Raw genomic sequence first — 23,354 nt, forward strand, 5'->3', positions numbered from 1 at the left:
TCCTTCATTTGTGGTGCTGAGTAGAAACCAAAATACTTCCTGGAAAATATCAGAAAATATATGGATCTTGTCAGAGATTTTAAAAATTGATACAATAGAAGGTTGAGTGGTATCAAAGGATGGCATGTAGAAATTAATTTTTCATTTATTCTCTAGAAAGAGAGCTATTTTAAATTTGCCAAATGTGATATATGTTTTCCTTCTTCCATAAATCAACTCTCTTCTTGGGAATTTTAGATCTATATATTGATCTGTATGGACCATTGTCCCTTAAGACTTTGCTCCATTAATCACTGAGTAATTTCCAGGAAAGGATGTTCACAAAGATTATTCACTCTGATGCTTCTGAAGTTGTTAGCAGACAACTATGCATCATTATCAGGCTAGAGGCCAACATTCCACAGGACCCACCACCTACACAAATGAAACACAGGAATGTTATTACTGATATGCCCCAATGCCAAAAGGCAACTGCCTTTTCCTAGTGGCCCTACAAGAAATGAACAGAAAGGAAGGCTAGAGATCACATTTTTCACAGTAGGCACTAGGAACATATTATGCATTCAACTGGACACGATCCTAAGAAAGAAAAATGGGGCCACGATCACCAAGGGAGTCAGCGTCCTATACCCAAAAGTCTGGGTAAAGATTGGGCGTGACTTGGGAGTTGCAAGTTGCAGAAAAGATGCAGCTGAATCTTTTGTTCAGCAGAATCTTCCACCTAAATTCTTCACATCATCAAACTCCTTGAAATTGCACCAATTAGAGTCTCCTCTGGGAGGTGGTGGCTATTAGTCATTCACATATTGGTGTAATTTAGAAACAGTCAACTGTTTTCCCCTTAACACATAACTACAGTCAATTACTTTTCTTTTAACACAGAACCACTACTGGGAGTTGTAAAAAAAGGAAGCAGACAGAAAGGAGTAGGAAAAGTTGCCTGTGGGGATTGGAGACTGAGCAGGGAGAGATAAGGTTGGGGGTGCCTCAGACAAACACACGTTAGCAGGATAGCTCAGTGTGCAAGGGGGAGAGGCTCACAGAAAGGAAGGCGGAAGGGTCAGATATATGCTTCTCTGTACAAACACTGCCCAAAGGGAAGGAGCCCCAAAAGCACCCTGTCCTACAGAACCTGATACAAGAGGTGCAAACAGAGCTAGTGTGCACCACAGCCCAGTATAGCTATTAAATTAGTGAAATATTAGCCGGGCTCGGTGGCTCAGCCTGTAATCCCGTGCCTTTGGGAGGGAGAGGTGAGTGGATTGACTGAGCCCGCGGGTTCGAGACCCGCCGGGGCAGTGAGACCTCATCTCTACAATAAATTTAAAAAAAAAAAAAAATCAGCCAGGCGTGGTAGCGCGCGCCTGTAATTCTGGCTACTCAGAAGGCTGAGGCGGAAGGATCGCCGGAGCCCAGCAGGTCGAGGCTGCGGTGACCGGGAGCAGCCACTGCACTCCATTCTGGGCGACAGAGTGAGACTCCAACTTAAAAAAAAAAAAAAAAAAATTAGTGAAATGTTTAGTCCCATATCTAAAGTCACTGAGTTCAGATATGTTCCAGAATTCCAAATTTTTCAGGATTTATTTTTACATTTTTGTTTAATTTTTTTTGTGGTTCATTTTATTATTTTGTTAAATTTTAGATTCTAAGGGTACATGTGCAGGTTTGTTACATGGGTATATTGTGTGATGGTGAGATTTTGCAGGTTTTTGAAAGGCAGTAGGATGCAGATACCTACCAATAGCCTCACATTCGTGAGGACCAAACTCATTACGAAATGACATGTGTTTGTCAGAGCTGTTTGGATTTCAAAATTACAGATGAGAGACTGTGGACTCGTACTTCTGTACCAGTTGATAAATAGCCCAAAGGCCCTGCAGCCACCCAAAGCACATCTTTCCCAGGCCCCAACGCCTAAAGAGTAGTGCTTGGCCTAGCAGGAGACCCTAGGACTCCGCTCCAGTACTACAAGGTGGTGAGCCTATGCCCTGCGCCTGTTCAGTCTTTTGGCTGCTGAACCTTTCTACGCTAGTGAAGGGTAGGCAGAGGCATGTGATGGCTGGTCACAGCATGCACAACCCTGAGAAGCACTGTGGTCAAGCCCCGGGGTTGGAGTCCGAAGACTGGGAACCCATTTTGTCTCTACCATTTACTAGCTCTCTAATACCTTGTTACCTCTTCTGAACCTCAGTTTGCTGATATGTAAAATGGAAATAATAATACTCTTATGGTTGTTAGGAGGATTAAGTGAAGTATTGGGGTTTAAAGTGCTTTATAAACTGCAAATTGCTATTTAAATCTGGGATATTACTATTTCTACCACTGCATTGCAACAAAACAACATATGTAAAAGTGCTTTATGCACTGTAAGTTACATGCAAAAGTAGAGTTGTATTATTATTGTGAGCTTCCTGCCATGGAAGAGGATCTGAGTTCCCAGGGTTGAGAGGGTAGCCAAGAGAAACTGACTTCTTACATTCACTCTGTCTGACTTCCTGTTTCCAGTCCCCACTTCCTGTGACAGGTCCCTTAGTAAAAAGGCCAGAGAAAAAAGGGCAAGCAGTTTTGCTGAAGGCCCTGCCTGCCTTAAGAAGGATGTACAGAAGTAATTGTCAAGGGTAAGCAGACCTCAGGGCATCTGACTGATATCTGTCTCCTTTAAGGCAGCAGTCCCCAAACTTTTTGTCATCAGGGACCTGTTTTGAGGAAGACAATTTTTCCACCGATAGGGGAGGGAGGTTGAGTCATCAGGCATTAGATTCTCACAAGGAGCGCCCAACCTAAATCCCTGGCATGCGCAGTTCACAACAGGGTTTGGGTTCCTATGAGAATCTAATGCCACCACTGATCTGACAGAATATGGAGCTCTGCTCACTCCTGCTGTGTGGCCAGGTTCTGAACAGGCCACAGACCTGTACCAGTCTTCTTCCCTGGGGTTTTGGGATCTCTGCTTTGACAGACCCTTTGCCAACCATAGCTACCATAGCTGGCTCCCTCTCCTGATTGAGTTGTTCTTTCCACATTTCAGAGCTCAGGAATCCACAACTGCACATTTAGCATAGAGTCATGGATAAGAATCAGTAAGAATGTATACAAATACCCTTTGAACATCATAAAGTACAGCACAGAGGTGAAATAATTTATTATGGGTATGGGAAACTGAGGGATGCGGTGATAGGTTTCAGGGTAATGGAGCTGACCTCCAAACCATGCTGGGGAAAACCAACCCCTCCTTGAGCAGGTGAGGGAAGCAAAGCTGAGAGCATCGAAGTTGAGCAGAGTTCTTTTCCTTGGTCCTGGACAGACCATTCCAAGGTACTGTTGAGAGTGAAAGAATGGGATCCCTAGCCCACTGGGCACCCCACAAGTTATTTTATGTGCTCTGTTTTGCTTTGTTTTTAATTCTGGGTTTTTCTCAATTTGTGGCTTTGACGACTGTGTGTGATGCTGAGACCTGGAGAGCTAACAGCATGGCATTTTTGAGGATTGATGTTGTGTATTTTAACTGCAAACCACTGAGCTCAAAGCAAAGTTCTAAATAGAATATTCCAGAGCACTGCTCTGACAGAGTTTGAGCAGGTTGTCCATGAATCTCTGGGCCTTGATGGGGAATTCTTACTCTAACAACCAGACCCAACACAGTGGGATGGCGCTGATGTGAACACCTAATCTGTCATATATGCACTCAACAATCTCCTTGCTTTTTCTTACACATGTGACTGATTTCTTTCATCAACTAATTATTAAGACAGGGAGAATGTTTCCAAACAACACATTTGGAGACAAAGTCTTAAAATTCAAGGTGTGACAGTCTCAGAATAGCTTCATGCTAAAAACTGTAGTGCAGAGATAAGTGCCTTTTAGTTATTTTCTACTTCTTTCTTTACTTCTTTTAAAGTCCTTCTATTTTTATTGTCCTGCTAGAATACTGCTTTTTCAGAGCACAAGAGAAGGACATTTCCTGCAGGAAACAATAGCAAAAAATTAGAAAACGAGATTTCTTTTTCCTCTTTCCCATTGGAATCCTCGAGTCACAGAGTATTACAGAATCAGTGTTTACTGTCAAATGGAGATGAAATTGACACCTCATATGATCTTAATTTATACCTCATTTGATCTTAATTTAAGACTTACTATGCACAATATTGTATGACATGATTTAAGCTGTGAATTATCCTCTAAAGATAATACCAGGACAGACATATTGAAAATTTAGGAATTATCCATCCCAAATAGTCTTTTAGTTTTTATTGAAACTTTTTCCTTAATGTCTTTTTATTCTATGATATACTTCTCTCAAGGAAAAAGTATACACACCTTGTAAACTATCTGTATGTAACAAAACCTTCATTATGTGGGCACATGTCTTAGATCTTGTAGAACTAGGCTGTTACTAATATTCTTAGCATTCAATGTTTAACCCAAACTTCAGATTTTCCTAAATCATCTGCACCTGCAAGTCAGGTTTAGGCTTACCATCTCAATTGCCCAAGATTTCCTCCTGCTTTGAAATTTCATTGTCACTGTGTTTAACTTTTGACTGAGGCAGTGGGGATGACATAGGACATTTTCTTGGGAAAGCAAATTAATGACTTGCATTGTCTCTCCAGACTCAGGGGGCAGGCTCTCCCCGCTCTTCCCCCAGCCACACCATCAGCAGGCCTATCCCCATGCCCATCCGGTCCGCGTCAACCTGCTCCACCCCGACGCACACACCACAGGACTCCCTCACCGGGGTAGGGGGAGATGTCCAAGAGGCGTTTGCACAAAGTAAGTGGCTTTACCTTTTGTTGTAGTGTGCTTATATGTGGCAAATAGGTCACCAAGGTCTACTGAGTGGTGGAGAGTCATCAGAATCATGCGTGAATATTCAAGGGTTTCCCATGGCTTATGTCAGAGCCTGGCTGGCCAGCATTTTAAGAACTCCCAACACTGCTTTTTTCCCTCACTTTACCATTTTTACTTTCCTTTGGCTTCTGTGGCCTTCCCCTACTTTTTAGTAAGACTTTGTTCATCTAAGACAGGAAATCTTTTCACCAATATCTCAGGAAACTTTATATTCAATTTTAAAGTTCTGAGAGATCTGATTATTTCCTGCTGTCTTTTTATATTAAAGCAAAATCAAGACTGCTATTAAATAAACCCAGCTCTGTAGCTCTGAGGTGGCCGCGAAGGTCATGCAGATTCCCTGTTCTGGTGCCCCCACAAAATTGAATTGTTGCCTCTGTAATGTGGGGCTATAAGGTTAGGCGTCCGTGGTAAGCAGAGGAGCAGAAGAGGTTCGGAGTTGACGGCCAGGACTTTCCACAGCTGCCTTCACTTACACACTGCCTGAGGGGGAGGGCAGGGAAAGTTAGGTAACTTTATTCATTTGGAACTGTTTTTCTAACACTTTTAAAAACTTGTTCTTACTATCACTTTTTAAATTTATAGAGTAAGAAAAAAAATTCTCCTGTAGACCCTCACCCAGCCAACCTCATTCCCAGTGCTATTAACTGTATGGTCCTTCCCACATTTTGCTTATATATAAATAGATATGTTTACGTGTATGTTTATAGACACTGACTCTGTTTTTTTACACAAATAGGATCATGCATTGCATTTCAGTCCGCAATTTTCACTTACTATAAATTAATGATATATTGTGAACATCTTTTGAGGTTCTCACTTAGAGATCTAAGAAAAAGGGAGGCATATTTGACTACAAGTTTTAAGGCAAAGAGAAACATAAACAAAGACAAAAAACAGATGTGAGGAAGCCATTTCCATCATGTGTGGCAATCAAGTTTCATAATTTCAGCAATAAAATCTGAAGATAGCAATAAGAAAAAGACAACCCCTAAACAAAAACAGGTGAAAGATATGAACATACATAAGAACAAATAGAAATTGTCAATATATAGAGAGATGTTCAATCTCACAATAATTGCAGAAATGAAAAATTTAATAATTATCACCTTTTGCCTAGCAAAAGTTTTTTCACATTAATAATATCCAGAAATAGCAAGAGTGTGAGGAAACAAACATTTTCATCCATGTGTAGGGGATAAAATCTTAATACATTTTAATAGGAGAGAATGATGGATTCCATATTCCACTATGAGGGAAAAGGAAGGATCCATATTGGGATTTTTTTTCTTCAAAGCATTGAATATAACTCAAGAGTTTTTAAAAATACAATTCACAAAATAATCTTTTGTAATTCTTAGAAAGTGTCCTTTCCCTAAATCATATTTTGAAGAAATTTGCAGTATTTTAAATCAATGCACACTTTCTATTATAATTGTTTTTACCTAACTACTCTGATTTTTTAATTTAAATGTATTTGTTATTTTACTTATTTAGTATTGTTTTATGAGAAATTATAGAACAAAATGTGGCCTATAGGCAGCCCTTAGCTCATGAAGTGTTCATGCTACCTAAGCTCACTTTTAAGTCAGGTATTTGGAATCTTGAACCTCTTCATCCAAAGATATTATGGTGATTAGCTCTGTATACCTTCCCCACTCCCAGGTCAGCTCACTAGTCTCCATTTAACCCTTAGTATGCCTGAAACAAAATAATAATTTTTCTCAGTCATAAAGAAACATAGTCTAAGCTCCAGTTCACTATGGCCGACATACATTTGCCTATGTCTTGGCAGAAGGAAGAATCTTCACTCCTTTCTCACACTCTGGAGTGGTTTCTCCTTCCCAAGAGGTAGCTATCCTGGTAGGAAGAGCTCTGGTAGCCCTGAGAGGAGACAGAGCCTGTCCTGATAGAGAACAGAATCCAGTGTACTCAGCCCCCAGATAATGGCTAGAGTAATAACAGCAGCTATTTCTCCTGGTAAAACCAGACTTTTCATCTGTTTGGATTATTCTTACAAAAGGTGACCACATTATGCTGTTTTACCGGGACCATCCTAGTTTGTGTCAGGTCACCCAGTCTAGTAATACTGCTGTCTTTCACTTTCAAAATTGACCCAGTTTGAACAAATAATTATGTCATTAGCCATGTCTTCTTACATCAGGGGCCACTGCCTTAGGTGTTTTTTTGTTTTGATTTTTTTTTGTTGTTTTTGGAAATGAACCAAAGCACTTCTGAAAAGGAGAAGCCTTAGATGTTTTTTTGTTTTAGGTTATCAATGGAAAGGATAAACAAATAACGTAGAATGTGGGGAATTGGGGGAAATTTGATTTTTAAAATTATTTCTTCACTGAAGGTTCAAGAAGAAATCTAAGGAATGATTTGCTAGTGGCAGCAGATTCCATCACTAACACCATGTCCTCTCTTGTGAAGGAGCTGAATTCTGGTGAGTCCCTGATTCCCTCTCATTTGTCTGCCATCATGGAGGGATCTGTAAGTGCTGGGAGTCTCTCTTAGAAATCTACTCATTGTCAAATACAAAAAATATTTTTTAAAGATCTTTATGTTGTTGGTATATTCAGACTTTGTGAGTAATGTTTATATTTTGCTTATTAGAAGACTCTTAGTAAAAGCCTGTAATCCCATGCCTTTGGGAGGCTGAGGTGAGTGAATTGCCTGAGCCCACAGGTTTGAGACTCGCCTGGGCAACTTGGCGAGACCTCATCTCTACAATAAATAAAAAAAAAAAATTAGCCGGGTGTGGTAGCATGCGCCTGTAGTTCCAGCTACTTGGAGGGCTGAGGCGAAGGATCTCCAGAGCCCAGCAGGTCGAGGCTGCGGTGGCCGGGAGCAGCCACTGCACTCCAGTCTGGGTGACATAGTTAGACTCCAACTCAAAAAAAAAGGAAGACTCTTAGTAGATATTCAATGAAGAAAGTTTGAAAATGCAGAAAAGAATAAAGAAAAATGTTAAAATTAGCTTATAATTCTAGGATCCAAAGATAGCCACTGTTAGTATATATGGCAATCTAAAACAACATGATGCTAAAGTTATTTTATATGGTCAAATGTGTCCTTTATCTGTATAGACTCCGTTAATTTGGAATCCTTGATCATTTGAATGAGGCCAAACTGAAATCTACCTTTGTGATATCTCGGAAAAGATCTGCCCAGAAAATAAGTAATAAAAAATTGGAGGAAACTCTTTATCCTTCTAATACTACAAAGAGTTTTAAAAACTTCAGCAGCAGAGGCCAGACGTGATGGTTCACACCTGTCATCCCTGTACTTTGGGAGGTTGAGACAGGAGGATTACTTGAGCCCAGGAGGTCAAGGCTGCAGTGAGGTGTAATTGTGCCTGTACTCCAACCTGGGCAACAGAGTGAGATCCCAACTCAAAAAGAAAAAAAAATAAAAACATTTAGCATCATGAATATGCAAATAAACATCTTACCAGTTACTAATACATCTCCATATATTTCTTAAATCATACCTAGCAAGATATTTGTCTGGCGAGACTGTGGTCTTATTGTTGAGATTACAACCATTGTAAGAAATAAAACTTTAGTATTAAAAAAAAATTCCTAGACTTTAATTCCTTGAAGCCTCTCTAATAAGAATAAAGTAATTGAAAATTGTTGCTGCTATTTTAGATTAAAATCACAAAATAGAATAAATAACATTATTTAATACATCATGATATCATGTACCCACTGCCCTAACAAAAGACAACTAAAAAGTTATTCTTATTGAAGGAATATTGTTGAAGGAATATAAACTATTAGTTTATATTCTTATAATTATTTGAAATATTAGTAATATTGATTATAATATTTTAGGTTCATGTTTCCTAAATTAGAGCAATATTAAGCAAAAGTAACAACTTTAATGAAGACTTTTATAGAGGGGGAGAAAGAAATTAAGTCCGTTACTAAGACACAAAAATTATTCATAACAATATTGAGTAAAAGTAACAATTTTAATGAAGACTTTTCTAGAGGGGGAAAAAGAAGTTAAGTCAGTTACTAAGTCAGTTACTAAGACACAAAAATTCTTCATAAAATTTCTGAGTTAAAAAAGAGAATGCTGTATACCAAATATTTGTATAGTAATTTGTATCAATGTCCATTCTTATTTTGAAAAGATAAACATGTATTTGACTAATGTAAAATAACTGGTTAATGTTTTATGCAGCACAGGTTGATTTATGTTAAGCCTAGTCCTTTTTTTGCAGGTCATAAAAAAAAATCTAATAAGTCATTCTCTATTTCTTCAATTGCACCTAGAGGTAGGAAGTGAAACGGAGAGTAATGTGGATTCTGAATTTGCACGGTCTCAGTTTGAGGACCTTGTCCCATCACCAACCTCTGAAAAGGCTTTTCTAGCACAAATTCATGCCCGAAAACCTGGCTACATTCACAGTGGAGCTACCACAAGTACCATGCGCAGTGACATGTAAGTATCTTCCGCTTGGATGCATTTTCTAGGAAACAGAACAATCTGTACAGAGGAATAAGAAAATCAAACAGCACTGTAGTTTTTACTTTGTCTTGTTTTCTGTTTTTGTTTTGTTTTGTTTGAGTGGGGGTCTCACTCTGTTGCCCCGACTAGAGGGCAGTGGCACAAACATAGCCCACCACAGCCTTGACCTTCTAGACCCAGGTGATCCTTCAGCCTTACCTCCTGATTGGTTGGGAATACAGGCATATGCCACCACATCTGGCTTATTGTTTTAACTTTTTTGTAGAGATAAGGTCACATTGTGCTGCCCAGGCTGGTCTCGAACTCCTGGGCTCAAGCGATCCTCCCAACTCAGCCTCCCAAAGGGCTGGGATTACAGGCATGTTACAGCACCGTGTCTGTCCTAGTTTTTTATTTGGGAAAGGGATGATAGTTTTTTTTTCCTACCCGAAGATGTAGAGGTGCTATCTTTAAATGTGACATTTTGATTTTTTTCCCTTTTACAATTTCCAGAGTGTCAATAACCTAAACCAGCCAGTGCATATTGAAATCTCCCAGGGTGCTCCCAAGGTGCTCTGCTAGTGCTAAACACAAATAATATGGAATAACTGTTCCTCCAGGACTCACAGACTTGTCTGGAGTTACACCATTCTATATTCTGAATTTGCTATATTTGCACTTAGGGAACACCGTGATGCTAGTGAAGTCTCTGTTCAGAAATGGTGTGAGGACTATTATACAAAGAACATGGAATGGAAATAAGTAAATGTGTAAAATATCATTATAAAGAAATCCAAATTGGTTGACTTGTTGGATGTATGTAAATCTGACCCCTGAAAGCTTCATTTGCCAAGGTTTTCACCCAGTTAAGTTCCCGTAGCCCGCTCGAAGCCAGCAGCATCTGTGACATCCCCACTGAATTTTCTGTGACCTTGGGTCAGCTCAAAGTAATCAGCTGAGAAACAAAGCCAGAGACAGGATGGAGCTGCAGAACTCAGCTTGGGAGGGAAGAGGCTAAAACAAAGGAAGTCAAGAAACTGGGCCATTAGGAGAAGGAGGCTCACGGAGTGACAGAAACGTGGGCAGAGGCCAACCCAGAGACCAGGAAAGGGATTGCTGAACACCAAAACAACCGCAGAAGTGTGATGTCGTTGCTTAATGTGAAAGTACTTCAGACTAGTCTATAAAAATAAACTGGCTGTTTTAAAGACCCAAAGAAGAAACTAACCAGAGGTCTTTCTGATATTTTGGCTCTCAATACACAGAGTAAATAAGAGATCGGTGATCATGGAGAATGATCAAGAGAAGTGGTCTGAGAGCCATGAAGCCCCAGAGTATAAGATCAAAGCAAAGCTCTGGTCACATAAGTTAAAATGACAGTATGCTGCTGCTTTTCATTATCGTTTGCTTTCTTTTCCTTTCCTCTATAATTTAGAATTGTTGGAGTTGTTTGTTATTCAGAATGGTGAATTAATTGTCATCTGTTTTGCCTGGCAAATGCATATCTATTTTTGGTTTTGTGTTTTGTTTTTGAGTTGGGCTCTCACTCTGTCACCCAGGCTGGAGTACAGTGGTAAGAAAATGGCTCACCAAAGTCTCTACCTCCTGGGCTCAGGTGATCCTTCAGCCTCATCCTCCCGAGTACCTGAGACAATGTGCCACTGTGCCTGGCTAATTCTTTGATTTTTGTAGAGATGAGGTCTCACTATATTGCCTAGGCTGGTCTCTAACTCCTGGGCTTAAACAAATCCTCTCATCTCAGTATGACAAAGTAGTGGGATTACAGGTATGAGCCACCACACCTGCTCTGAATTTTTGTTATTAAGCATTTTCATGGTGATTACCTAAAACTTCTTTGTTCCTTCCATGTCTAAAAATCCAAGACTATTAAAGCCACCCCAATTTGCTCTCCCTGGTGTGCTGAGTAGCAGTACCAGCCACCAACATGTGACTCAGTGTTCAGGAGGAAAAGTTCAAAGAGGCCTAGACAGACCCATTTTGGTTGACCCCAAACCTCCAAAAATAACAAGAACATGTCGTACAGAAATAAATAAACAAGAACAATGACATTTAAGTGCCAGCCCAGAAACTTCTCCTTGACCGCACTTTTCATTTTAGGGACTATTTCAATATCTGTACTGTCTAAACTGTGAAACTGTGTTTTACCCTGAGAATTTTTAGTTATATGATTTAAGTCGTGAACTTGTATGTTCAGCTCCATGTGGGATGGAGATGGAGTCCCACATTTGTGAATGAGGTCGTTCTTATCTATTTATTTCATATTAGAAATGAACCATTTAAATGATTTTTTTTTTAGATTCAGAACCAGTATACATTTTAAAGGTTTAGAGTCATGGGTTAGAGTATCAGCCATCCTGGCATCAACTAGCTGATATTCTGAGACTTGATTCTACTATTAAATTACCCATGAGTGAGTGTGTGTGTGTGTGTGTGTGTGTGTGTGTGTGTGTGTGTGTGTGTGTGTGTTACACAAAGAGAGTTAAATTATGAACAATGTTCTTAAGCATTATTTCACTAGAGGGCTCACTCTCCTTACAGAAAGTGTTCTTGGGTTCCATTCAAGAAAGTGTTCCATTAAAGAAAAAATCTTCAGATTGAGAAAACTTTATATTCCCTCAAAAGATAAGTCTGCCTTTTTGTTTTCTTAAGACTGTAGAACATTTAAAGAGCCGACCCATTCCTGTAGTCCCTAGAAAAGCATAGGTGACCAATGATCACCAGAGTACCATAAAGAAAATGTGTGTATGAAAATACCTTGATCCTATCTTTCTCCAAACCTCCTAAATATTTTTAAGTTTTTCTTTAGGTAAAAGAAGACACAAAAGTGACTTGGAGGAGTAGGGGGAAATAAATTTGCCAACAAAACCACAGCTCACATGTGAATTCCACTTGCTCCTCTCTTTTACAGTTTGCTCTAAAATGCCATCTGTGGTTTATCCCCAGGGTGACAGAAGAGGGGGATCCCTACGTACGGCCCGAGGACGAAAACTATGAGAATGACTCTGTCCGGCAGCTGGAGAACGAGCTCAAGATGGAGGAATACCTGAAACAGAAACTGCAGGATGAGGCCTATCAGGTACAGGGACCAGGCCCACCCCAGGCCCCGACTCCTGCTCCAGCCCCTTCGGAGCTGGGTCTTTTACACGACTTGCAAAAACAGTGCCTTCTCCTTCCTCCCGCCCTTCCTTCCCAGAATATTCTGATGGCACTCCTTAGTCCACGTATAAATAAATAAATTAAATACTCCTACTAGAGCTCACCACATATTCTTATAAATTTTGGTCTAGAAAATGAAAAGAGTCCTTGCTATATTGGCAAATACATGGTAACTAACAGTCCAAACTCTTTCGGAACCATTAAGAAAGATGCTTTAGACTGTACATGGTGACTCACACTGGATATAGTAGCACATGCCTGTTGTCCCAGCTACTTGGGGAGACTGAGGCTGAGGGACTGCCTGAACCTGGGAAGTTGAGGCTGTAGTGAGCCATGATCATCCCACTGCACTCCAACCTGGGCGACAGAATGAGACCTCAAGTAAAAAAAAAAAAAAAAAAAAAAGATGCTTTATCTCATATACATTTAACGCACATGGATTCAAAGAACAGGGCACAAGGAAAGTGAATAAGCTAAATGCACCTCTTCCCTTGAATTATCTATATCTGTCCTCAGCCTCCCTAGTTGCCCATTTCCTGCCAAATGTGAGTAGGAGAGTGGCAAACCTCACGATAATGTGTTGGGGGAACTTCAGACCCGTGTTTAATGAGGTGTGGAAGGGTAGACTTTCAGATGTACTGGAGTAGATTAAACCATCTGAGAATTCAGTGAACCTAACATATGCAATTGGGAATAAGTGAAATTAGCAACTCATCCTAAAGGCAATGCCTCTTCCACAGGGAGATTGTTCTACTGCCTTATCTGTTTTCCTGGTATGTTTCTTTCCCCTTCAATCCGCAGGTGTTAAATTGGGGTTCTGGGAGTTCAGGGATGTTTGTTTGACTGAGACCAACTATCTCCCACAGCCCTGAGGATTATTTTATCTTGTTGGACTTTCTGTTCAGTGGCCAGACAAGCTTATTCCACACTTTTTGGGGGGGAGTGGGGACAGGGTCTCTCTCTCTGTTGCCCAGACTGAAGTGCAGTGATGCAATCATATCTCACTGTAGCCTCAAACTCCTAGGCTCAAGTGATCCTCCCACCTCATCCTCCAAAGTAGCTGGGACTTCAGGCATGTGCCACCATGCCCAGCTAATTTTTTTTTTAAGTTGTACAGATGGGATCTCTGTTGCCCAGGCTGGTCTTGAACACCCAGCTTCAGGTGATCCTCCTGCCTCAGCTTTTCAAAGTGCTAGGATTATAGTCATGAGTCTCCATGCCCAACCTTTCTGTACATTTTTATGGCTCTCTTACTCTCTTACTCTCATAGTGAAGAAAAGAGAAGCAGAGAGAATACATTAGCTCCTACTTCTCGTATGTTTATAGATGAAGCCTTGAAATATTTTTCCAAGAAGAATGTATCAAGAGGGAGAGGAAGCCCACCAACTCCACCCAAAAGATAGAAAACCAAAAGCTTTGCCTCTTTGGAATGTTCCATTAGCCTTTCCAGTTTAATGACCACATTTCAGAAGCAACTAAACCAAAGAAAAGATGGGGGGGGCGGGGAGTGACCATGTACATAGAGCTATGCTTCCAACCTACAGAAGCAAAATCTTCAGGATGCAAACCCCTGGTGAGCATTCCTTCTTTGTGTCTTCTATGGCTCATCCACAGAAGAAAATGAGCCTGAAATGAAATTACCAGGGCTTGTCTGGGAACTCTGAGGGCTGGCATTCCTACACATAACTCATTTGACTCTGCTGCATACAAGGAGACAGAAATGATGCTAAACAACCAATGTTCTGGTTCATACGATTAGAGGCGCCCGTTAGGCCTCCATCTTAGCGCTCATATCATTTTCTGGATTTTGGTGGCAATTGTACCTAAAAAATTCTAGAGTTTTTTTTTCTATTTTTTTTTAATTAAAGGAGTCAGCCTTTCACCATTCCATATAAAACATTAGATTTTTAGCTATTTTAATGAATTATGAATTTAATCTTATATGAGTAAAATGAAGGGAATTTCTGATAATCACTTAAAATCCTGTTGGTGTTTTTCTGGTGACTCTTAAGCTTCTTCTCTTTTTCCTTTCTTTTCCATGCCTTATGACTTCAAAGGAAAGGGCAGGGAAGAGGCTAGGAGGATATAACAAGTCTGTGTGTCCCCACTCAAGACATATGTATTCCTTGGAAAACATTGAAGTAGTTTTCCTTGAATGCTCTGTGAACCCATATGGTTGTTGGATAGATTGGAATGCTACTTTCATTCACTGGACTCTCTCTCTCTCTCTCTCTCTCTCTCACTCTGTCCTTGTGCATGGCTTCCAGCCAAGTAATTCACCGGCTTGACTGCATCACAGACTTGACATGTCACCTTTCTTGTTTGTGTCCTTTGTCACCCACAGGTCAGCTTGCAAGGTTGAATGCAATATCCTTTTATCACTCTCCTCTCAAGTAAGTACCTTCTTATTTAGGAGGAAATGTGGCCACTGTACACCTAATTCTGATAACTTATAACCTTAATTCACAATCACTTCCTCTTAGCTGTTTCTTTTTATGTGATAGAATGTCCTCCTTCCCTGCTGATATCAAAGAATCATTTCAGTCTATAGAGTGTTTCATCATAATCCAATGGAGATTTGTCAGACATCTTCAGAGCTGACTTTTTACTCGATTAATTAGGAAAATTGGCACAGGAACCTCTGCAACCCCAGAGATACCCTAATAATCCCCTGTGGCTATGCAGTGCATATAGTCACATCACCATTCCCTAACGGCTTCAGTGTTTGTAACCTCCCTAGTGCTTTAGAGGGAAAATTCAGCAGCTCTAGAGATGGACCAGCATTTCTATCACAATTAATACTTAGGGCCCAAAAACTCAAATGCATGTACCTTAACAAGTGAAAACAAAATCATGTAATGTTAGAGAAAGCAAAAGAATCAAAACAGCAGAAAAACTCTGCAGCCTAATCTTTTTGGAACAACTGATGATTCAAATCCGTTGTAAAATTCAGCAGGAGAGAAACCAATTTACAATATCATGTTTAAGGCATGTGAACCCATTCCAGGATCTACCTAAATGCCCGAAGAGTCTTCAGTCATTTTTTAATGTAAAGGGCACAGCATTTGACTGGCACAATCACTTGAGTGTGGTGGTCTGCACTCTAATAGGCCTGACTTTAAATATGGGTGTCTCCAAATCCTAGCAGTGAAACATCAGGCAAATTATTAAACCATATTTGCCTCAGTTTCTCCGGCATAACATATAGCATAATACTTGCCTCACAGAGGAGTTGTGCCCCCACCCCCCAGGATATAGTTTTCTAAAGAGCTTGTCTTAGTGGAAGACTATCATTTATTATGAACATACACATATATGCCTGCCCCTGTGCTTAGTGCTTTTACAGCAACCCAATGCCTGGGAGTAGCTATAGTGTTTATGGAAGTGAATAGGAAACTCTGGGACTCAGAACTTGCTTGCTATCTCCCCATGTTTATAAACAAGGCAAGGAATCAGCTATGTACAGTGAGTTGACATGCCTTTGGTTACACTATTTTATATGGGGTTTTTTTTGGTTTTTTTTTTGAGTTGGAGTCTCACTCTGTCGCCCAGACTGGAGTGCAGTGGCCACTCCCGGCCACCACAGCCTCGACCCGCTGGGCTCCGGTGATCCTTCCACTTCAGCCTTCCAAGTAGCCAGAATTACAGGCATGCGCTACCATGCCCGGCTGATTTTTTTGATTTATTGTAGAGATGAGGTCTTGCTGCCCAGGCGGGTCTTGAACCCGCAGGCTCAGGCAATCCACTCACCTCAGCCTCCCAAAGGCACGGGATTACAGGCTGAGCCACCGAACCTGGCTTATTTTATATGTTTAAGTGGTTTCTCTGGCTCAAGCTAAAGGTCATTTAGATGCCTCTTATAGTTCAAAGTTAAAATGCCTCTCACAGGAGTCTAACTGCACTGGCCCAAAGGCTTACATTTACGTGAATTAGACCAGCCTTTCCGTGCCTGGCCTGTGGCTCATGCCTGTGATCCCAGCATTTTGGAAGGCTGAGGCAGGATGATTGCTTGAGCCCAAGAATTCGAGGCCAGCGTGGGCAACATAGACCTCATCTCTAAAAACAAAACAAAACAAAAAAAACAGTCTTTCCTACCATGAAATCCCATTGGTCTATAGTGTGGCAAGCAGTAAACTCTATTAATGCTGGCTGCTTATTTTAAAAAAGGAATATGCATCTCTTAAATGAAATATCAATTAGTAAAGAATGCAAGCTAGCTCAAACACTGCTCATGTCCTGTCTCAGTTCTTAGGGTAAGACTAAGCAAGTAGTAATCATGGCATAGTTGTTAGGATGATACATACTTTAGGAATGGTGAGGAAGGGTCTTATCGACCGCACTCTATTCCAGCTCCCTTGGATGTGAGAGTGCTACAGTCTATGCTCTCCTGATTCATTACAGCTAGAGTGGAAAAATTCCCAGGAGCTGTTTCTGAAAATATCCACTCCAGTTATAACAAGCCTAGTCCCAAAGGAGCAAGCCTTTTCCTTTAAAAGCATTTTCTTTCTCTTAGCTCCAGTAATTTGACCATTTTTGTTCTGTACATTATTCAAACATCAGTAGCTAGTTCTTAGAAAAATATTTTTTGAAAAGCTTAATAAAATGGCTTTGATAGAAACCCAGATTAAAAAGTGACATTTTGTTCTTATATCTAAAAGCCAAAAATGTCAGTACTCTGGAAGTTCTTAGGCCATTTTTTAAACTCTTTGGTTGCAAATTTGGCAGTGAAAAATTACACAGTTGTGGCCTCTGCCACTTACCACAGTCTGTACCCTACCTAGCTGGAATTCCGCAGAGCTCTAAACATGAACCAACCTGTCACCAAATCAGCCACATAGGCAAAATGTATTTAAAACACCTGGAACACTGCAGAAGCTACTGGCTTTTCATCTTATGGCTAGTTCTTGCTTACTGTAATTTTTCTGAATGTAGCCAAGAAATACAGTTGACATTTGAGAGAGGCTTATGTTATTAAAATATATTCTGTTTGGACTTTCTGTCTGTAATGCAAGACTAGAAATGATCCCAAAGTATATGCACATCTTATCTGAGAGTCCTAAAGCCAGATTCATTGGCTTGATGTCAATTAGTCATCCACCAAGGCAGAGCCCTCTACCTGGGGAATGGACAGAAGGTGAACTCCAGAGACACAGAGGACTCATCTTCTGCTCAAAGAGCTTTAGGCCTATTTGAACATAAATGTACACTTATTAGCACACGGTACTAAAGAGTGAAGAGGAATGACCCATTCTCTGGGGCATTTTTCCAACTTGAGGTTGTTTTCTTTCAAGCTAGCCACTTTTGAACAAACAGTATATATAATGGTACATGCTCACATCTTGCATCTGTCCCTTTTTAATCCTCTGTACCCATGGTACACCACTCTCCGTGGCCAGTCACATCCTAACTTCAGAAATTGGGGTACTGTACCATCAAAAGTTGATTTTTTAAGAGAATCAACATGGCAATCTAATGGTGTCTCCGTAGTCTTATCCCCTTGTCCTGAGGACAGTACACATATGTCTGTTTGTGTTACTTTAACCCTCCAAATGCCTCCAATACCCATTAAGAAAGAGACTCAACAAGGAGGACTTCCTGCCCTCCCTTCTAGAAGGTGCAGTCTCACACATTGTCCCAGGGCATTCATTGCTGATTTTCATAGGAAGAGTATGTGTGTGTGTGCATGTGTGCGTGTGCATGTTAGGGAATGGTGGGGGACCCTAAGCTTCATAATCCTAATTCTTTCAAGAATCAATTTTCCTCTTAAAAAAAAAATGACACATTCCTTATTCCCAGGCAAGCTATAGTCAGACAGATGATGAAAGTTACATGAAAGCTGGTGATGATGGAGAGCCACACAGAGGAGGATGACAGCAGCCTGGCAGCAGCCTCACCGGACAGAGGAACCACCACACCCAGCAGCTCCCGACAAACCCCCGCCCCTACAGATGTGTTCTGATGACTATAGTGCAGCTAACTTTGTGTTCTAAGATTTGTAGTTCATAGGTGTGTGTTTGAGAAGGAAAAAAAAAAAGACTTCTGTTCAAAGCTAACTTATCAGTTACATCTTCTGTAACATGACTCATCCCTGGTTAACAAAAACAAACACAGGCTGAAAACTCATGCTGCTGTTACACACGATGGCAGTATTAACAAGCATTTTAAACCTTTGCACATGATATTGAACCTGTTCAGTTTACAATGACAATTTGACAATATTAATACTGTTTATAGCTAGAAGTTTGATTTCTGGATTCTTTGAGATTTTAGCAAAACAGTTGATTATACACTGTACATTTTTTTTTTCCACAGTCATTGGAAAAAAACAACCACTTGCAATTATTCACTAACCCTGAAGGATTTTGGTTCCTGAGTGTACAGACTTGGAGCCAGGGAGCCAAGAACAGTGCTTGGCCTGCACAGTCTGCAGTTGACTCCAAGTCTCTGTGAGCAGTGACTTGGACCAAACACACCAGGAATAATTCCTTCCTTGGGGCTTCTTTCCAACTTAGGGTTGTTTTCTTTCAAGATACTCTAATGAATCAGCCATAGAATTTAGTGTAAATATGTTTTCCAAATAGAGATCATATTCAAAAAAGGCAGCATTCAAATTATATAGAATCTAGTTTTTAAAAACAGCACAGATCTTCTTAAAAACTGTGAACTATGTTTTGAAATACTCGTTACTAAAGCTGTTTATAAACCACAGGTGCCATAAGATCCCCAAACGGACTAAAGTTATCTATGCTCTTCCATGGTCTTGTTCCTCTCGTTTTGACTCTAGGAAGCATGTCTTTAACAGCACCGCTCATTCACAAGTTCCCCTATCAGGTTGTTTAGAGGCCTTCAGCTTTAAATGTACAGGCTTAAAGTGCGCTTGCAAACATTCACTCTCCTTTTATTTCTGAATGTGTATTGCCTTAGCTGGCCACCAGGTGTTCTGCATGCAGCCTTTCTGTGGTCAAGTGAAAGAAGACTTGGGATTTTGCACTTGAACATGAAGAGTTCAGATGCAAAAGAGGATAATGACTGTTGATGGTCCTTTATGAGGTCCCCAAAGACCTCCTTTAGGGATTCTGGGGGAAATGGAGTAATCTAGTTATTTCAAGATTTCATTAAAAAAAAAAAAAAAAGCCTGTGGCATATTGGAACCATCATATTTAAATTATCAGCTTCTCTGGAATTCCTTCTTCTTCTTTAAAGGAAAGAACATCATTTTAGAACAATCGTTCTCAAAGTGTGTTCCCAAACCAGCAGCATCAGCATTGCCTAGGAAGGTCTTAGAAATGTAAATTCTTAGACCTTAACCCAGGCCTACTGAATCAGAAACTCTGGGAGGTTGGGCCCAGCAATCTGAGTTTTAATCAGCCCTCTAGGTGATTCTGATGCTATTGCTTTAGAATAAAGTTGTATAATAAAGTCTCTGAAAGGCCTTATTCAGAATAAGCAAGAAAGGTTCTGTGATTCAATTTTGCTTTGGGAGCTGGCAACAACCTTCTCCCATCCCTACACACCTCACACCTAGTCTGTAGTTGGTGGGTCCCCAGCTGAGTCCTGACATCTTCAAGCTCCCTCTGCAGAGGGCTGTAAGATGTCTGCATTTAGTCAGAAACCATCTCCTTGGCTGCCCTTTGAAACAAAACCTTGGGGATAGTGAAGTGCTTGATTGGCATTAGTGAGGGTTCCATCCCTAGGCGTATTTAATCATACATCCCTTCAGAGAACCTGCCTGACAAATGTCCCTGAGCACAGGCTGACACCAAAGTGGCACAACTGCACAGTTCTCAGATTTCTTTGCACAGATGGATTTTATTGCGGGTTTTGTTGGTGTGTCTTAATGTTCATCTCTTTCCCACCGCCCATCCTCTGTGAAACCATACCTCTAGATGGAGCAGGTGGCCACTGGTGCCTCATACTCAATACTGAAAACCACTACATCCCAGCTACCTACATTGCTATCAGCTCGAAATCATAGCCAGGTAGTTCTTGAACTCAGAGCCCTGGCACTCAGCCACTGACTGGACCGAGCTGGCATATTCTTGTCTCTTTGTTCGTCTAAGGTTTAAACTGTTCTGCTGATAACCTTCCCCCTTGTCATAGCTTTCATTGCCAACCAACTCCATCACATGGTTGTTGATACCATCGTACAAAGCCATTGCAAGGACTCTGGAAACTGCCGCCAGTGACCAATTTCTGACTAACCAGCCACCTTTTCTTTCTCTTAGCTCCACGTCAGCACTGAGACCAGACTCAAGCACCCCTGTCGTGTAACCGAGACAAAATGGCGTGTGTTATTTTGGGTTTGTGTGTTCTTTGGTGGGTTTCTTTCCTTGGCTCTTCAGATTTACTTCTGGGGCCTGTTCTAAATACAAACCCAGCAGGTTTCACTTGTCCTATTAGTTACAACTACATCTTGTGGGGGTCATTTGTTTCTTGTTCCACAATGAATTGCATATCCGTCTCCATCAGAGCTGATGGCCTATTCATGAGCACTGGTCTAACACAGCCAACCCTCCCCCACAGCATCATGTTAATGGAGGAGGAGAGGAAGGTGAAATCTACTGCATGGTGTTCAGGAATCAGTTGTGGTTGGTCAGGGCGGAAGTCGGGGTAAGTTTGGTTGGTCAGAGGGAGATGTGCTGGAGATTGTGAAAAATGGATTCTTGAATGATCTACTATAAGGCAGGGAAGGTTCATTTGTAAGTAGTAATGTGAACTGAATTGCATTAAGAGTGTGTGGCCTTTGTTGTGATATACTATGTATTTTCTTATATGCATGAGCCAAACTGTTGCATCATAATTTAGCACTGATGTCTGCTTTTATTTTGATCATCTTTGTCCACTCTTATTAGTTCTTGGCTGTTAACTGTAGATAGATCTTGTAAATTCGGCAGCCTTTGGTTGCTGATTTCATCTTGGTTTGATTCCACCCAAGGAACCACAAACAAGAACTCCAGTGTCCTCAGAAGAAAGGGTATTTTTACTTCTGAACCAAAAAGAGAAAAAAAAAATCAGAAACGTTACATGTTGAGGCTAATTAATTGTAAGCGGTTTTTAATTATGACTACTGCAATTTGACATCATTTGAAATAACCAATCCAGAGACACTAAAGATTTCACAATATTCATTGGTATCATAACAAAACTACTACTGTATGGATTTTTTTGTATTGCTGTTAAGTACTGTTTTGTATGTGTGTGCGCGTGTGTGTGTGAACATCCTGGGGACATGTTATATTTTGAAGTGATTAAACTATTTAATTGTGTGTCTATATTTTGGAATGGAATTATTTCTTCATTAAAAATGTTTTTAAAAACACTATATCTCAGATGTTTTATTCTTTTGCTTCAACCAATGTTTCCTAAAGCAACATGGAGACAGTCTGTTGGAAGAAGACAGGTCAGTACTTCCAGTGTGAAGCAGAATCCATTGATGGAATATTGAGTCACTGAGACAAAATAGATCACCTTTCTGTGCCTTGGGGGACACATTGTTTTTACCATTCTGCTGTTTTATTATGTCTATGAGTATCTGATAGAGATGATAGTTTGCTGTTCATGGAAACTCTTATTGTAATCGATATGGGAGTGAGTCTGAAATAGTAACAGCTAGCACATTTAGTGTTTACTTTATATCAGACACTGTTGTTAGCACTTCATGTGACTGTGCTCAATTCCTCGAATTTGTAGCATCTAGCTAGGTACTTGGCAAATATTAAGCGCCCAACAGTTTTTTGTTGAATGACTAAATAAATGAATTAGTGGTATTTGGTTTGTTTTTTTGTTTTGTTATTGTTGTTGTTTAACTAGTGCTAAAGAAAGGAGGATCAGCATGCCCAGGAGGTCAATGTGGTAGCAACTGGAATCAAATTAAGAGTTCCAAGGAGAGTGTCAAGAGTCTACATGTTAAGTATTCCTACCACAAAAAGCAAAAAGGGACACAAAACTTTTGGAGGTGATGGCTTTTTGTATTGCCTTGATTGTGGTGATGGTTTCATGGGTGTTTGCATATGTCCAAACTCATCAAATTGTATACATTAAATAGGTACTGTTTATTGTATATCAACTATACTCAATAAAGCTGTTTAAAATAAATACATACATAAATACATAAATCTTGCATGCACATATTTCAAAAAAGAGAGAGTCTACAGTGATAATTACTCTTAGCACTCTCATTTCTTCTCTAAGAACCTTTGTGATTCCCATGTAACAGAGGGGTTGTGTATTTTGCTTGTCCACATTACTGACTTCTTTACCAAACCAATAGCAGAGCCTGCGAGTCTCTCTCTATACCTCAATCATGGCATTTTGGGTACATTTGGCTTGGAATGGTGCTGAAAGTCTGTACTAACAGTCCATGAGAATGCTATAAATTCTCAAGAGGAACTAGAGAGAGAAATTAAGAAACTCTCCATCAATTACAAGTGCAAATTCTGACATGACATGATCACAGAGGAAAAACACTCATTCCACTTTTCCTTTGAACATGAGAGACAAGGCCACATCCATCACTTCCTGTCCATGTCTCTTTCAGCTCTACCTCAATTACTACTCATCCCTTCGTCTCCTAGGGGTCACATTTAGCTCTGATTTCCCTATGTTACCATTCCTCAAATTTATTGAATTACAAAAGTCACCCAAGGAGTTGATAATTCTAATTTAGCAAACCTAGAATACAGTCAGGGAATTCTGCACAGTATTTTTAATAAGTGTCTTAGGTGATACAGTCTGACAAATTTTAAGAAATGCTATTCCTTTGCTGCTCAAAATATGGTCCAGGGGTCAACAGAATTAGCATCACTTGGGAGCTAATTTACAAATTCAGACTCAAGCTCCAACTGAAATCTACTGAATCAGAACCTGCA

At 40.3% G+C, this 23,354-nt stretch overlaps 1 protein-coding gene across 6 annotated transcripts in view; it reads left to right on the forward strand.

The window, feature by feature from the left end:
- The window catches only part of DTNA (dystrobrevin alpha), a 300,965-nt gene extending 279,157 nt beyond the window's left edge, over window positions 1-21,808 (forward strand). For 5 of the 6 annotated variants that reach the window (XM_008051371.2, XM_008051378.1, XM_021708901.1 and 2 more), the window contains 6 exons: window positions 4,611-4,770; window positions 7,205-7,294; window positions 9,135-9,303; window positions 12,274-12,406; window positions 14,831-14,879; window positions 18,283-21,808. In XM_008051371.2, the coding sequence (XP_008049562.1) occupies window positions 4,611-4,770; window positions 7,205-7,294; window positions 9,135-9,303; window positions 12,274-12,406; window positions 14,831-14,848 (570 nt within the window). In that variant the 3' untranslated portion in view covers window positions 14,849-14,879; window positions 18,283-21,808. The remainder of the gene's footprint in view (window positions 1-4,610; window positions 4,771-7,204; window positions 7,295-9,134; window positions 9,304-12,273; window positions 12,407-14,830; window positions 14,880-18,282) is intronic. The other variant, XM_021708883.1, reaches the window with a different exon arrangement.
- The last annotated feature ends 1,546 nt before the right edge of the window (window positions 21,809-23,354 follow it).

The sequence above is a fragment of the Carlito syrichta genome, unplaced genomic scaffold, assembly GCF_000164805.1.
Source record: "Carlito syrichta isolate Samal-C Ts95f unplaced genomic scaffold, Tarsius_syrichta-2.0.1 Scaffold65441, whole genome shotgun sequence".
NCBI classification, from domain to species: domain Eukaryota; kingdom Metazoa; phylum Chordata; class Mammalia; order Primates; family Tarsiidae; genus Carlito; species Carlito syrichta.